Source organism: Jaculus jaculus, chromosome 3, assembly GCF_020740685.1.
Source record: "Jaculus jaculus isolate mJacJac1 chromosome 3, mJacJac1.mat.Y.cur, whole genome shotgun sequence".
NCBI classification, from domain to species: domain Eukaryota; kingdom Metazoa; phylum Chordata; class Mammalia; order Rodentia; family Dipodidae; genus Jaculus; species Jaculus jaculus.
This window is the reverse complement of record NC_059104.1, coordinates 4,685,027-4,697,500: the sequence shown is the minus strand read 5'-3', so window position 1 is coordinate 4,697,500 and position 12,474 is coordinate 4,685,027. Positions and strand designations below refer to the sequence as shown.

Here is a 12,474-nt window from a genome sequence, read left to right as displayed (position 1 = left end):
TGATTTCTGTTATGCCTTTATTTGTTCATATGATAAAATCTTTGATTTAAGAAATGCAAGCAAGCATTCCCCACCATGGTATAATTTGGTCTTTAAATTTGTATAGCATGAGGACTTTTTGGGTCAAATTTACCACAATTTTTTAAAGGATTCTAGACTTTGCCTCTTATCTTTAGAGAAATTAAGGAAGAGTCTCAAGTTATTCCTCAAACTTTTGTCTTAGTATTTGCATTTAAGTATTTTACTGGGCTGGAGAGGTGGCTTGGTGGTTAAGCGATTGCCTGTCATGCCTAAGGACCCCAGTTTGAGGCTCGATTCCCCAGGACCCACGTTAGCCAGATGCACAAGGGGCACACGCATCTGGAAATCCTTTGCAGTGGCTAAAGGCCCTGGTGTGCCCATTCTTTATCTGTCTATCTGCCTCTTTCTCTCTCTGTCTGTCGCTCTCAAATAAACAAATAAAAAACAACAAAAAAATTAAATATTTTGTTGATTTTCTACTAATCCTGGTATAAATGTGCAAACCAAACACTTTACCTATAGGGCTACCAATTAGACAAACTTTTTGTTTTATTTTGTTTTTCAAGGTAGGGTTTCACTGTAGCTCAGGCTGACCTGGGATTCACTATGTAGTCTCAAAGTGACCTCAAACTCACAGCCTTCCTACTATTTCTGCTTCTCAAGTGCTTGGATTAAAGGCATTTGCCTCCATATCCAGCTAGACCAACTTAAAAAAAAAAATCTTTGTTTGTTTGTTTCTTTCTTTCGTTCTTTTTTTCTTTCTTCCTTTCTTTTCCTCTTTCTTTCATTCTTTCTGACAGAGAAAAAGGAAGATACAGAGACAATGAACACTTGAGGGCTTCTAGCCACTGCAAACAAACTACACGCATGTGCCACCTTGTACATCTGGCTGCTGGGGAATTGAACTTGGGTCCTTAGGCTTTGCAGGCAAATGCCTTAACCTCTGAGCCATATCTCCAACCTAAGACCAATTTTTTGATATTTCATTCCAATATTGCTTGATACTTAATACTAATATACTAAATACTTACATCTGAGGTGATATGTGTGTTTTTAGAAAGGCTTTTATGACTTTCCTATGATATTAATTCATCTGCTAGTCAAGGGTCCCCTTAACTGCCATTTTTGTTATTCAGACTTTATGTTATATCTGATAAGTCCACTTCCCACTTCAATTTTTCCCTTATTTTTAAGGCTTTATTGTTTATTGTTTTGGTTTTCCCTCCACAGGAATAATGAAATCAGTTTATTTGATTAAAAATTTTAAAAGCCCTTGGTTAGTTTTGTTGGATTAAATTTTGTTTATAAATTGAGTCACAGAATATAATCTCATGCTACTTGGGGTTCCATTCCAAACCAGTCAGGGGACATGATTTCTTTTTCTATTTGTTCAGTGTTTAATTTCTTTCAGTGTGTATTGGAATTATCTTCATGTCAGTCTTGTATATTTGTTAATAGCTTTTTGAGTTGTTATTTAATTAGGTGTTATATGTGAAACTATTTAATTTCATTAAATCTTCTAGTTTGTGTTTTATCTTGAGTAAATTCCATCCTAGGTATTTTATTTATTGGGATTCTGGTTTAGTCGCTTCAGGTTGCTGTAACAAAGTACCAGGTACCAGGTGGCTCAAACAGCAGGAATTTATTTCTCTTGGCTCTGAGGGCTGCAGAAATCAAGACACAGATTATCTGGCAAGCCTCTGACTACCTTTATCCATATGAGCTTTGTAGAGTGCCCGGAGCCTGGAAAATTATACTTAACTGTTTCATATGGGGAATGATAGCATGAATGGTTTCATGTTTTATTTCTTTGATAATTTCAAATACTATTGTCAACTACTGGTATATAAGAAGTAGCTGAGTTATATTTAAGTTTGCACCCTGTACCCTTCACTTAATCCCTAATCAGCCATCATTATCTTACCTTTATATTTCTCAGACTCGGTCCATTTCAATTTCCCTCTCATCATGCTGATCCTGTTTTGCTTCTAGTATGTGTTTCAAACTCTTGAATATTTTTTATTTCAGCTATTCTTCTGTTTAGTTCCAAAATTTTCATTTGGTTCTTTTCAGTGCATTTTACCTTTTTATTGAGAGTGAATATTTGTTTATATATCATTATATTGGTTTTCTGGGGAGATACACACATACACACACACACACAGAGAGAGAGAGAGAGAGAGAGAGAGAGAGAGAGAGAGACATATTACTTATTGAGGCAGGGCCTCCCACTTCAGCCCATTGAACCCAGGGCTCACTGTCTTACAAGTGTAGCCAGCTAGCCAGCTTGTCTCAGGGACCCTCTGTCTCCTCCTCCCTCTTGCATGGGTCACGCTCAGGTTGGCCTCCATGCTCACATGACATTTATGCTGGTGTTGGAGATTCAAACTCAGGTCCTCACCCTTTCACGGCAAACACGTTTTCCACCAAGGAGCCAATTCCAGCCCAGTGATATGGCTTTTTTGTTTGTTTGGGTTTTTTTTTTTTTTTTTTTTTTGGTTTTCCAAGGTAGGGTCTCTCTCTAACCCAGGCTGACCTGGAATTTACTATGTGGTCTCAGGGTGATGGCCTTGAACTCATGGCAATCTCCCAACCTCTGCCTCCCAAGTGCTGTGGTTAAAGGCGTGTGCCATCACACCTGGCTTTGAAGCTGGTTTTCTAATGTCCCTTATCTGTGATTTCCTTTAGTTGTATAAAGTTGCTTAAAGATTTAGACATTTCATTTGGAAAGCTCCATGTCTGGCCTTTCTCAGAAACAGCCTCTGTTTTCATCCCCTCCTGTGATTGGTCCATAGTTTTCCATTTCTTTGCTTGCCTTCTGATCTTTTGTTGAAAACTGGAATGTGTAAACTAGTATTGGTGATTCTGGGCTTCATACCACCACCATCTGCAGCATTTCCTGATGTTTGTTTTTATCATAGTAATTATTAATTTGTTCCATTACTTTTCCAAGCAACACACACACACACACACACACACACACACACATATATATATATACAAATAAATTTTGGGAAAATTTTATATCCTTCATATTGTGTACATACAGATGTATTTGTTCTGTGACCTTCGCTGTGAGTCTGATAATACTTCCTTCTCTTTAGTCTTAGTCACCATGGGGATTGTTATTAAATACTGGAAATAAAAATACTTGTCTGGTTTTTGCATATTGTTTTATCCTAGAGTTCCCCTCCACCCTGCCCTTTTGCCCTAGCCCCTGTACCTTACCTGGCCCAAGCCTCAAAATAGCAGACTCAAACCTAGCGTCTCCTGGTTCCTTCGGCACATGGGTCTGGGCCGGGCGTGCTTGTTGCTCCCCGGTTCCATTAGGTGTGTTTGGCACCCTCTCTCAGGTACATATTCACAGTGTCTCCCTCTTAGCTTTCTACTTCTCAGGACTTGTGATAAGTCAGTTACTTGGCAGCTTCTACCCCATGATTCAGTTTAGGCTTACAGATTTTTCAAAGCGCTTGTGATTGGTACCAACTTGGGACAGACACTGCTTCCATCTGAAAGAAGGTTCCAGACATGTCATAATGCAGTCATACCAGTGTTTCCAGCACTCCCTGACATCAGCAAGAGAGCTCAGGTCACAATGACCATGGATCCACCCCATTCCAATATATAGGCATATATATTTTCAGATAGCATATGCATGATAAATGCATTTAATTTACCCTGTCAAGTAAAATATAAAATAAGTCTTAATTGTGAAATGTTCAGTTGTGACTGGGTTGCTATGGTGACACTCTGTAAAGTGGGTATATACTCCAGCAGTAGTTCTTAGAATGTGAATATCATATGGAGCCCTGGACTGAGAAGTAGTTTCTTTAAATTCATTTCCAGGAAAGTTATTCTCTGCATGATGTTCAGGTGCAGCAGTTGGCTTCTCCTTGCTGGGACAAGCACCTGACAAGGAGCAGTTTATGGGAGGAAAGGGTTGACTTCACACTTGGCGCTTCACGGGGGCGGAGGGAGCTGGCTCGTTTCATGTCACATCCGCAGCGCAGAGAAAAGGCCAGAGCGAGCCAGCTCAGGACCAGCCAGCGGGCTGCGCTGATCAGCACCCAGGTCTGCCCCCAGAAACACCTCCAGCAGGCCTTCGCCAGCTGGGACGAAGTAGAAGGCTTAATCACAGACACCTGAGCCTGTGGAGGACATTTTGCACTCAAGACACCACAGAGGGCAGACAGTCTCTGCGGGTTCCGAAAAGTACGATTAATGGTGATGTCCTCTCTGCTATGGCCAGAGTGCCGTTATGAATGGACCTCCATGAGCACTCGGACAGGAGCCCTTTGGCATCGTGCTGGCACACTGCCTCGTCTCCTTAGCCTATCTCGTGTTGCCACTTCCATGATCTTCCACTCACTCACTTTTATTTCTAATTCTGGATTTCCCAGCCTCTACCCTTGAGCTTCACCCTCCTGCCAACATTTACATACTGCAGCTCTGAGAACTGCAGGGAGGCTCGGCCGTGGATTCCCGGTAGGGGAGTGTTTATACTCTCGTCCTGGGTGTGATATCAAAGAGCACCCAGGCTTGATTCTGCCTTGTACTTGTGGCTTCTCTTTTTCTCTCATCCCTTCTTCCAGCTTTGAAGGTGCTATTCCTGTTACTCCCCAGATGAGAACGGAAAACAGTCAGGGTGCTGAGCAGAAACTGCTTCAATCTGAATATTACTGACGTTGGCGCTCAGCTCCTGAGTACCTGCCAGTATGAGCGCTGTCTCCATCACCTGTGCCTTCTCCCAAGATCTGTTCTCTTGCTGTGTGTGGGGGGTCGGGGGGGGGGGTCGGGTGAAGATGCTCATTTCCTCCTGAAATTTCTGCTAAACTCTTTATCTAACTACTCCTTCTCTCAAGGAAGCAAAAAAAAAAAAAAAAAAAAACCTTGTTGCTGCTAGGCTATGCAAAGAAATGCTATCTACCCATTGCTTCAAGTTCTCCCATCCAAGTCAAGCTTTATAAGGAACTTAAAGTACAGACCAATAAAAGAAAACCCAGACATTCCTATGCAGTGAGATCTCCTAGGCTGACAGTTGCCCAGGTTAATCTATCTTCCAACAGAGGCACATATTCCAATGGAGGATGGTTATTTCTCTAATTTTCCCTTTTCTTAAAAAAATATATATGAGATCACGAGTTTCATATTTAATTTAGTAATTCTGTTGTGAATATTTCTCATCACTATAGGATCTTACACATTTGTTCCGTGGCTTCTCAGCTTTAAAAGAGGAAGGGCACTGGAAGAAAAAGAGAATAAAATAGTGGTGAGAGAACCTGGTTACTTCTTTATTTATGGCCAGGTAGGTTCAAATCCTAACTCTGCTTTTGTGGTCCAATTTTCCCACTTTCTAGACAGTTCTGGTGATGTGCTTCCATTGGTCTCCTAGGTCTTGTACACTGATAATACCTTCGCCATGGGACACCTGATACAGAGGAAGAAAGTGCATGTCTTTGGGGATGAGCTGAGCCTGGTGACCTTGTTCCGATGTATTCAAAATATGCCCGAAACACTCCCCAATAACTCCTGTTATTCAGCTGGTAAATAACAGTCTTTACCTACTTATTGTGGGATTTTAGATTATGCTGGAAAATCTGAATTGTACAGTGTAAAAACAAAGTGGCATTCTTCTGTATACTGTTCTCTCTCTCTCCCTCTCCTTCTCTCTTGCTGTGTGTGTGTGTGTGTGTGTGTGTGTGTGTGTGTGTTTGTGTGTGTACCAACATGTGCAGGGTAAAGGACAACTATGGGTGACACTCCTCAGGCCCAGTCCACCTTTTTTGAGACAGCACCTCTCACTTGTCTGCCAACTCCCAAGGGGACTCGATTGTCTGGCTGGAGAGACTCCGCTTCCCCCGTTTTTAGATTATAGACACACAACACAGTCCCCAGCTTTAAAAAGTATTTTATGTATATTATAGCAGGTTGTACTATTACCCCCTTGCTCTCAACTCTCATTACCCTGGGGGTCCTCCTCAGTGGGGTTATGCTGCTCAGTGTGGGATCATGAAGTCCTCAGTCAGTCCCTATAGAGTACTAAGGACCATGTCTCAGGATATTCCTGCCCACTCTGTGGCTCTTGCAATCTTCACCCTCCACTTCTGCAATATCCCTGAGCCATGGAAAGCCTATTTGCAGTCGGATTTAGCGTTGAGTTATTTTCGGTCTCTGGATTTCTGCTCTCATAGGTTTTGATTATTCTAAATGTCTGTCACCATCAACCTGAGGCTGGTTGTCAGGCTAGCAGTAAGAGCTGCATTCATGATGTCACTTCCTCTGCAGTTTCTCCTGGGCTCTGGCAGGTGTGGTAGAGGTAGAAAGTCTCATGGTGGGCAAGCCTGCTATCTTCTTGTCTTATCAATGGGTGTAAGTTTTCTTCTGTTTTCTCAGCTGTCTGTAAAATAAAACAGATGCTCCAACCAAACGTGAGAGCAATTCGGGTTAAGGTTGTTTAGAGTTTGTGTGTGTGTGTGTGTGTGTGTGTGTGTGTGTGTGTGTGTGTGTGTGTGTGTTTCTGCCAGCCTACTCTCTACTGGCCATGGGATTCTGACTTGGTTTCCACTACCAGGTATGTGTTCCCTTCCACTGAGGGGGCCTCGTGTCTAATCAGAGAACAGTTGACTACCTGTAGAGGCTACATGCCACTTTTGCACAAGTATGTACTTCCTGTCCAGCTGGTTGACTTCATAGTCTGTAGGTACCCTGCTTATTCATGCTGTTGGTGACTGTGGCCCCTCAGCAGCCCCAATAGGGCTACCAAGCACTATGAGGGCTAGCTAAGAGGAGTACCCAGATGATTTTAAATGTAGACTATGAAGCTGTGCTTCAAGTTTTCATATTTGTTTTCACAGCAAGCACTTTGCAGCCTTGTACACTATGCTTTCAAAATATCTTAAACGATCAGCTATCTACTCTGTTTCATTGAGAGCAATGGGGTCATCACTGAGGGTGTAACAAGAGAATTCTATGCTGGGGACAATCCTGAGTTCTATTCTCTCCCATTCTGTATAACAGCAGCAATGATAGCGACTCCTAACAATGACTGATCACCTGGTCTGTCGGGCTCTCTTCCGGCTCACCCACTTAACCCCACTTGAGGGGGAACAGTGTTTCCTCCCAGCTCTGGCATCCATGAGGCTACAGACCTTGACTCATGCCGAAGTGTAGCCCACAAAATGAGCCTTGGCAGCTCTTTATGTTATGGGGGAAATGACCCCAGCTGGGCTTGAGTGTAGTGTAGGACAGACTGTGCAATGGCTTGGTTTTGTGATCAGACAGGTGCTTCTGAACAATGACTCCTGAAGGTGACTTTGGGACGTCTGCATGCACAAGCCCCATCTTTGAAGCCCAGGGGAGGACAGGCCATGTCAGTTCTGAGGGCTGTTCAGGCCGTAATTGCCAACATTTCTTCACTTGATTTCAATTAGCCCACGCTGGTTTTAGAAAACTATATTCACCTTGCCTGTGTGTTTTCTGTCAGGTGATTTTGAAAACTTTATTCAGAAACCCAGGGAATGACTACAGGTTCACACAGTGAACAGTGTAGAGCTCAGGATTGTGAAATAATTCTCGAGTATTTTAAAGGCATTTACAAACACGCAGCAAATCATTCAGAAATGGAGGAAAATAGATCACCATCACAGAGGTGATATCACTGCGGATTGGTAGGTCCAAATAGCTTCAGTGAGAGATGAGGAAGTCTGTCAAATCAGAAGTCCCTAGTTTTCATAAAGAAACCCATCTGTGTGCACACTGCAGGCCAGCATTTTGATGTTGCAAAATACTTATCCACAGTGGTGCCTCTCCAGACTGTTACTGTTTGTATTCACTGTAGAGTGCCACAACCCAGTCTTTAACATGTTTTTCTAATCATTTGCTCCTTTCACATTTCCTTCTTATGAGTGAATTCCATCAGTTTCTATAGGAACCTTGCTTTGTAAGAAGAACTACCCTGGTTTTAAGGACATTTCTCAGTATTAATAATGTAGGGTTATATATGAAAACTATTCTCTCTAACATGTTTCATGCTTGTGCTTTAATCTGTTTTAAGGTGAATTTGTTTTATATCCATGAAAAACTACATGATAGTGCCTCAATGTATGATATAATTCTATAATAAAATGAGAACTGAAATGTTAGCCAATATAATACCAAGGACCAATTTACATCCAAAGCTGACTCAACATTTCATTAATAAATGGAATATGCTTATTGTAGAAAAGGTGACAGTGACTGCTATAGTGTGGAAAAATTGAAATAGAAACTTGATGTGGTAATTTTAAATAGACACGTCAGAAGGTTCACACCTTTCATGTTTAGGGTTAATGTTACTTTAAGCTCTATGATCTGTGGCTATGTCAAATAATTATTTCCGTCTCACTGTCTATGGCAACCACAGTCCTTTTAGTGCCTACCTGTGGTCTGATCTTTTTAATCTAACCTTTCTTTTAACTAATAGAGGTGATTTACCCTCTTAATATTTGCCAGCTTTAGAAAGTTTGCACTACTGCATGTAATGTCCCCACAGGTACCTTCTGTCATTTGTGTTGGCCCTGAAACTAACAAGATCTTGGAAACAACAACAACAACAAAAAAAAAAAAAAAACACGTCCCCCTTGATCCCTGGTCTGTGCCTGCCTGGGGGGTGACTGACACATAGTAGGTGTTCACTAAATAGAGACTGACCATCTGTGGCCCAAGTAACTGGGGTGTTCAATTGAGGACCAAGTAGACATGAACATGGGCGTGTTGTGTAAGTGAATGCCCAGTAATAACAAAACACTGTACCTTCAATTTACATTGTGACAACTTGACAACTCCCCTGCTAGTAAATTTGTTTGTTTCTTTGTTTCTTCTCTTGAGGAAGGTCTTTTTCTTTTCTATCATTTTCTTCTGAAATGTGACCAATTATTATCTAATCCACTGAATGTGGTCCTTGAATTATATTTTGCATTTCTAGTTCACAGGACATTTTATTTTAAGTGAGGTATGCATAAACACTAATTGTTACAGAGCTTATACCATAATAGCTTTTTTCACTTTAATATGTGAGTACTAATTTTACATTTTAGAATAGTTCAATAATTGTTCAAACCATATAACAGGGTCTGCCTTTAAAATTTTTAATTGAAAAATTTAATAATTTTTAATTTATAGTTTTTTTCAATAGATGTTAGATGAGAAGGAAAGTGTCCCAAAGCCTATATACTCTGTGGCTCTTAACATTAATGACTTTTATTACACAGATAAACCTTGTCATTTTAGGAAACCTAAAAGGCAGAAAGTTGTAAAAGAAATTCAAATGATACCAAAATCTATAAATTAAATCTAAAATTTATTTATTTATTTAGATTATAGGTTCCCTGGGGCTGACATCCACACACCTGCTATGGGAGAGGGTGGCTACACACCGATTTGATCAGCAAGTAATTTGATCATGTTCCCATCCCCTCATCCGTTTTTAAACCTCCTCTCCCTGAGGACCCTTCCATTCCAAGCTACTCCTTCCTCTATTTTGTTGCCTTGCTGTTTTTGTCTCCCCCTCCATCCTCCAGGTGAAAATGCTTCTAGGCTCAGAACCTTGCAGGTCTTGTGGGGACATTGGTAACCACCATTGTATTATTAATGCAACAGTCTATTCATTTTGGGAGGACAGTGCCCTAAAGTATCCTTATGCACTCCATGGCTCTCATCATTAATGAGTTTTATTATCCATATAAACACTGTAATTTAAGGAAACATAGTAGGAGGTTGTAAAAGAACCCAAATTATATCAAAATCTATAATCTAGACTCAGTGGAAAACCATTCACCAGTGTGTTTGTTAGTGGACAGAGATTTTTTGGAGAGATCTCACTACATAGTCCAGGCTGAATTCAAAATCACTATGTAATTCGGGCTGGAGAGATGGCTTAGTGTTTAAATGCTTGCCTGTGAAGCCTAAGGACCCTGGTTCGAGGCTCGGTTCCCCAGGTCCCACGTTAGCCAGATGCACAAGGGAGCGCATGCGTCTGGAGTTTGTTTGCAGAGGCTGGAAGCCCTGGCACGCCCATTCTCTCTCTCTCCCTCTATCTGTCTTTCTCTCTGTGTCTGTCACTCTCAAATAAATAAATTAATTAATTAATTAAAAATAAATTTGGAAAAATCACTATGTAATTCAAGCTAGCTTTGAATTCATACAATCCACATGCCTCAGTCTCCTGAGTTCTGAGGTTACTGGCAAATATATTTATTGCCATATATATATATATATATATATATATATGTATATATATATGTATATATATACATATATATATATATATATATATATATATATATATATATATATAATATACCTAACCTATATACACACATACACAATGCATACCTGTATGTATATGACTTTGTATTTTTATTTAATATTTATAACATTTCCCTTATTAACAAAATTAAGCAACACTCACATCTGACTACAGAGTATTCTATCATTGAACAAGGTATAAATCACTTTAACTTGATTCTGACATTTGTCATTGAATCCCCTTTTATATACATTGAGCTTTCTATCCATTGAAATCACTATGCTTCCTCATGCTGATTTCCTCATTTTCTTTTATTCTGTTTTGTTTTAAGGCTAATGGAATTGTGACAAGTTTAAAAGTCCATGGTGGGATGTGAATGCCTGTGCTGATCATTCCTGATAGTTTTGTTTAAATGGTTTGTTTATTAAGCATCCAATTAAAGTTCTTGTCAATCACTCTCCTAGGCATTGCCAGGCTGGAAGAGGGAGATGAACTGCAACTTGCAATTCCCAGAGAGAATGCACAAATTTCCCGGAATGGAGACGCCACCTTCTTCGGGGCACTGAAACTGCTCTGACCCACTTACTGGAGGATTTGTTCCTCCCTTCCTCTTCTCGTACCTCTGAGAAGAAGATGCATAACTGGAAATACCAAAAAGGAAAAGGAGCAGACACTGCAGCCTTTCCTGTGAGCTATTTGTTTTGGTTTTTGCCAAAGCTGGTTCAAAACAGGAAATTTAACAGACAACCACAATGGCTTCTGCAAAAGAGAACCCAAATTCAGAGAGGCGGAATGAAAAGTCAGGCCACTGCCCTCTTAGCTTCTCCCCTGGGAGGAGACACCCTACTCGGAGTGCGCGAATGAGGGCTTCAAAAGTGGTCTTTGTGGTCTAGATCCATGGCGCTTCACATCTCCACAAGGCTAAGGTGTAGCTCAGTGGCAAAGCACGTGCCTAGCATGAGTGAGGTCTTGGGTTCCATCTCAAGCACTGTAAAAAAGGGGGGAAAACAGTAAAAAACAACAAGCAAACAACCACAACCAACATTGGTCTTTGACACATGAACCCTCATTATTCGAACATTTAAAACATTTGTGGGAAATTCAGAATTTATTTCATATTTTTACATTGAATAGATCTTTCTTTTTTCAGCTAATATTATAGAAAGTTAAAAAAAAGAAGTCTAGGAATGTGGAGTTAGGTACAGGGAAATAGAAGTTCAGTTTTATCAGTTAAAAATAAACTTAGAATCTAAGTATATTTAAAACTAAGTATTAAATAATTAGACTAAAACCGGACCCATGCACAACATGTGTAAGTCTTCTTGGTATAGTTAACACTGGCAATTTTATCTGGAGTGTTATCTATTACCAAGATATTTTTCATGGGAGGGAAAGAATTCCCTCACATACACTTGTTATAGCGAATATCAGTTACTTCAGAAGCTCTTAATATTAGATAATTCCAATCCATGCACATAGAGCACCGACTGGAATGTAGCTACAGTCTATGGCCATGCCGCCTTGAATACACCCAGTCTCATCTGAAGTGTAGCTACCATTGCACTTACATAAAAGAAAGTCCTGGTGAGTACGTTTATGGTAATGGGATATCACGTCCCTTTATTTCCAGTTCTGTTTCAAACTGCTGCTATTGTAGCTGCAGGTATCCCATCTTTTGAAAAAAAAAAAAAATTCATGTGTCTTGCTTTAACAAAGTTGAGATATGGGCTAGAGGGATGGTTTAGCAGCTAAGGCACTTGCCTGCTTTCAAAGAACCCAGGTTCAATTCCCCAGCACCCACATAAGCCAGCTGCACAAGGTGGCACATGTGTCTGGAGTTCATTTGCAGTTGCAGAAGGCCCTGGCATGCCCATTCTCTGTCTCTTCCTCTCTCTCTCTCTCTCCCTCTCTCTCTATCTATCTCTATCTCTATCTCCCCCTAACCCCCTTCTCTCAAATAAATAAATAAGTTTCTATTTAACCAAAGTTCTTACCATCCAAAAGGAAATGTGCATGCTTGCTTCTCTTGGACAGTGATGTCTCAGAGGACGCCATCTCGATTTGGATTTAGAGAGCTCAGTCATGATGATGTTGCCCTGACATCTGTGTTCTTCCCTAATGCCAAGAGTTAACAGTGAACCTCACTGGACACTTGGCTTCATTAGTTT

The 12,474-nt window shown here is 40.6% G+C and overlaps 1 protein-coding gene across 1 annotated transcript in view; it reads left to right on the top strand.

Annotated features, from left to right (window-relative positions):
- Tnfsf13b (TNF superfamily member 13b) overlaps nucleotides 1-12,149 on the top strand; it is a 30,604-nt gene extending 18,455 nt beyond the window's left edge. The window contains exons 3-5 of the mRNA XM_045144858.1: nucleotides 5,214-5,326; nucleotides 5,414-5,564; nucleotides 10,771-12,149. Of these exons, the coding sequence (XP_045000793.1) occupies nucleotides 5,214-5,326; nucleotides 5,414-5,564; nucleotides 10,771-10,883 (377 nt within the window). The 3' untranslated portion in view covers nucleotides 10,884-12,149. The remainder of the gene's footprint in view (nucleotides 1-5,213; nucleotides 5,327-5,413; nucleotides 5,565-10,770) is intronic.
- The last annotated feature ends 325 nt before the right edge of the window (nucleotides 12,150-12,474 follow it).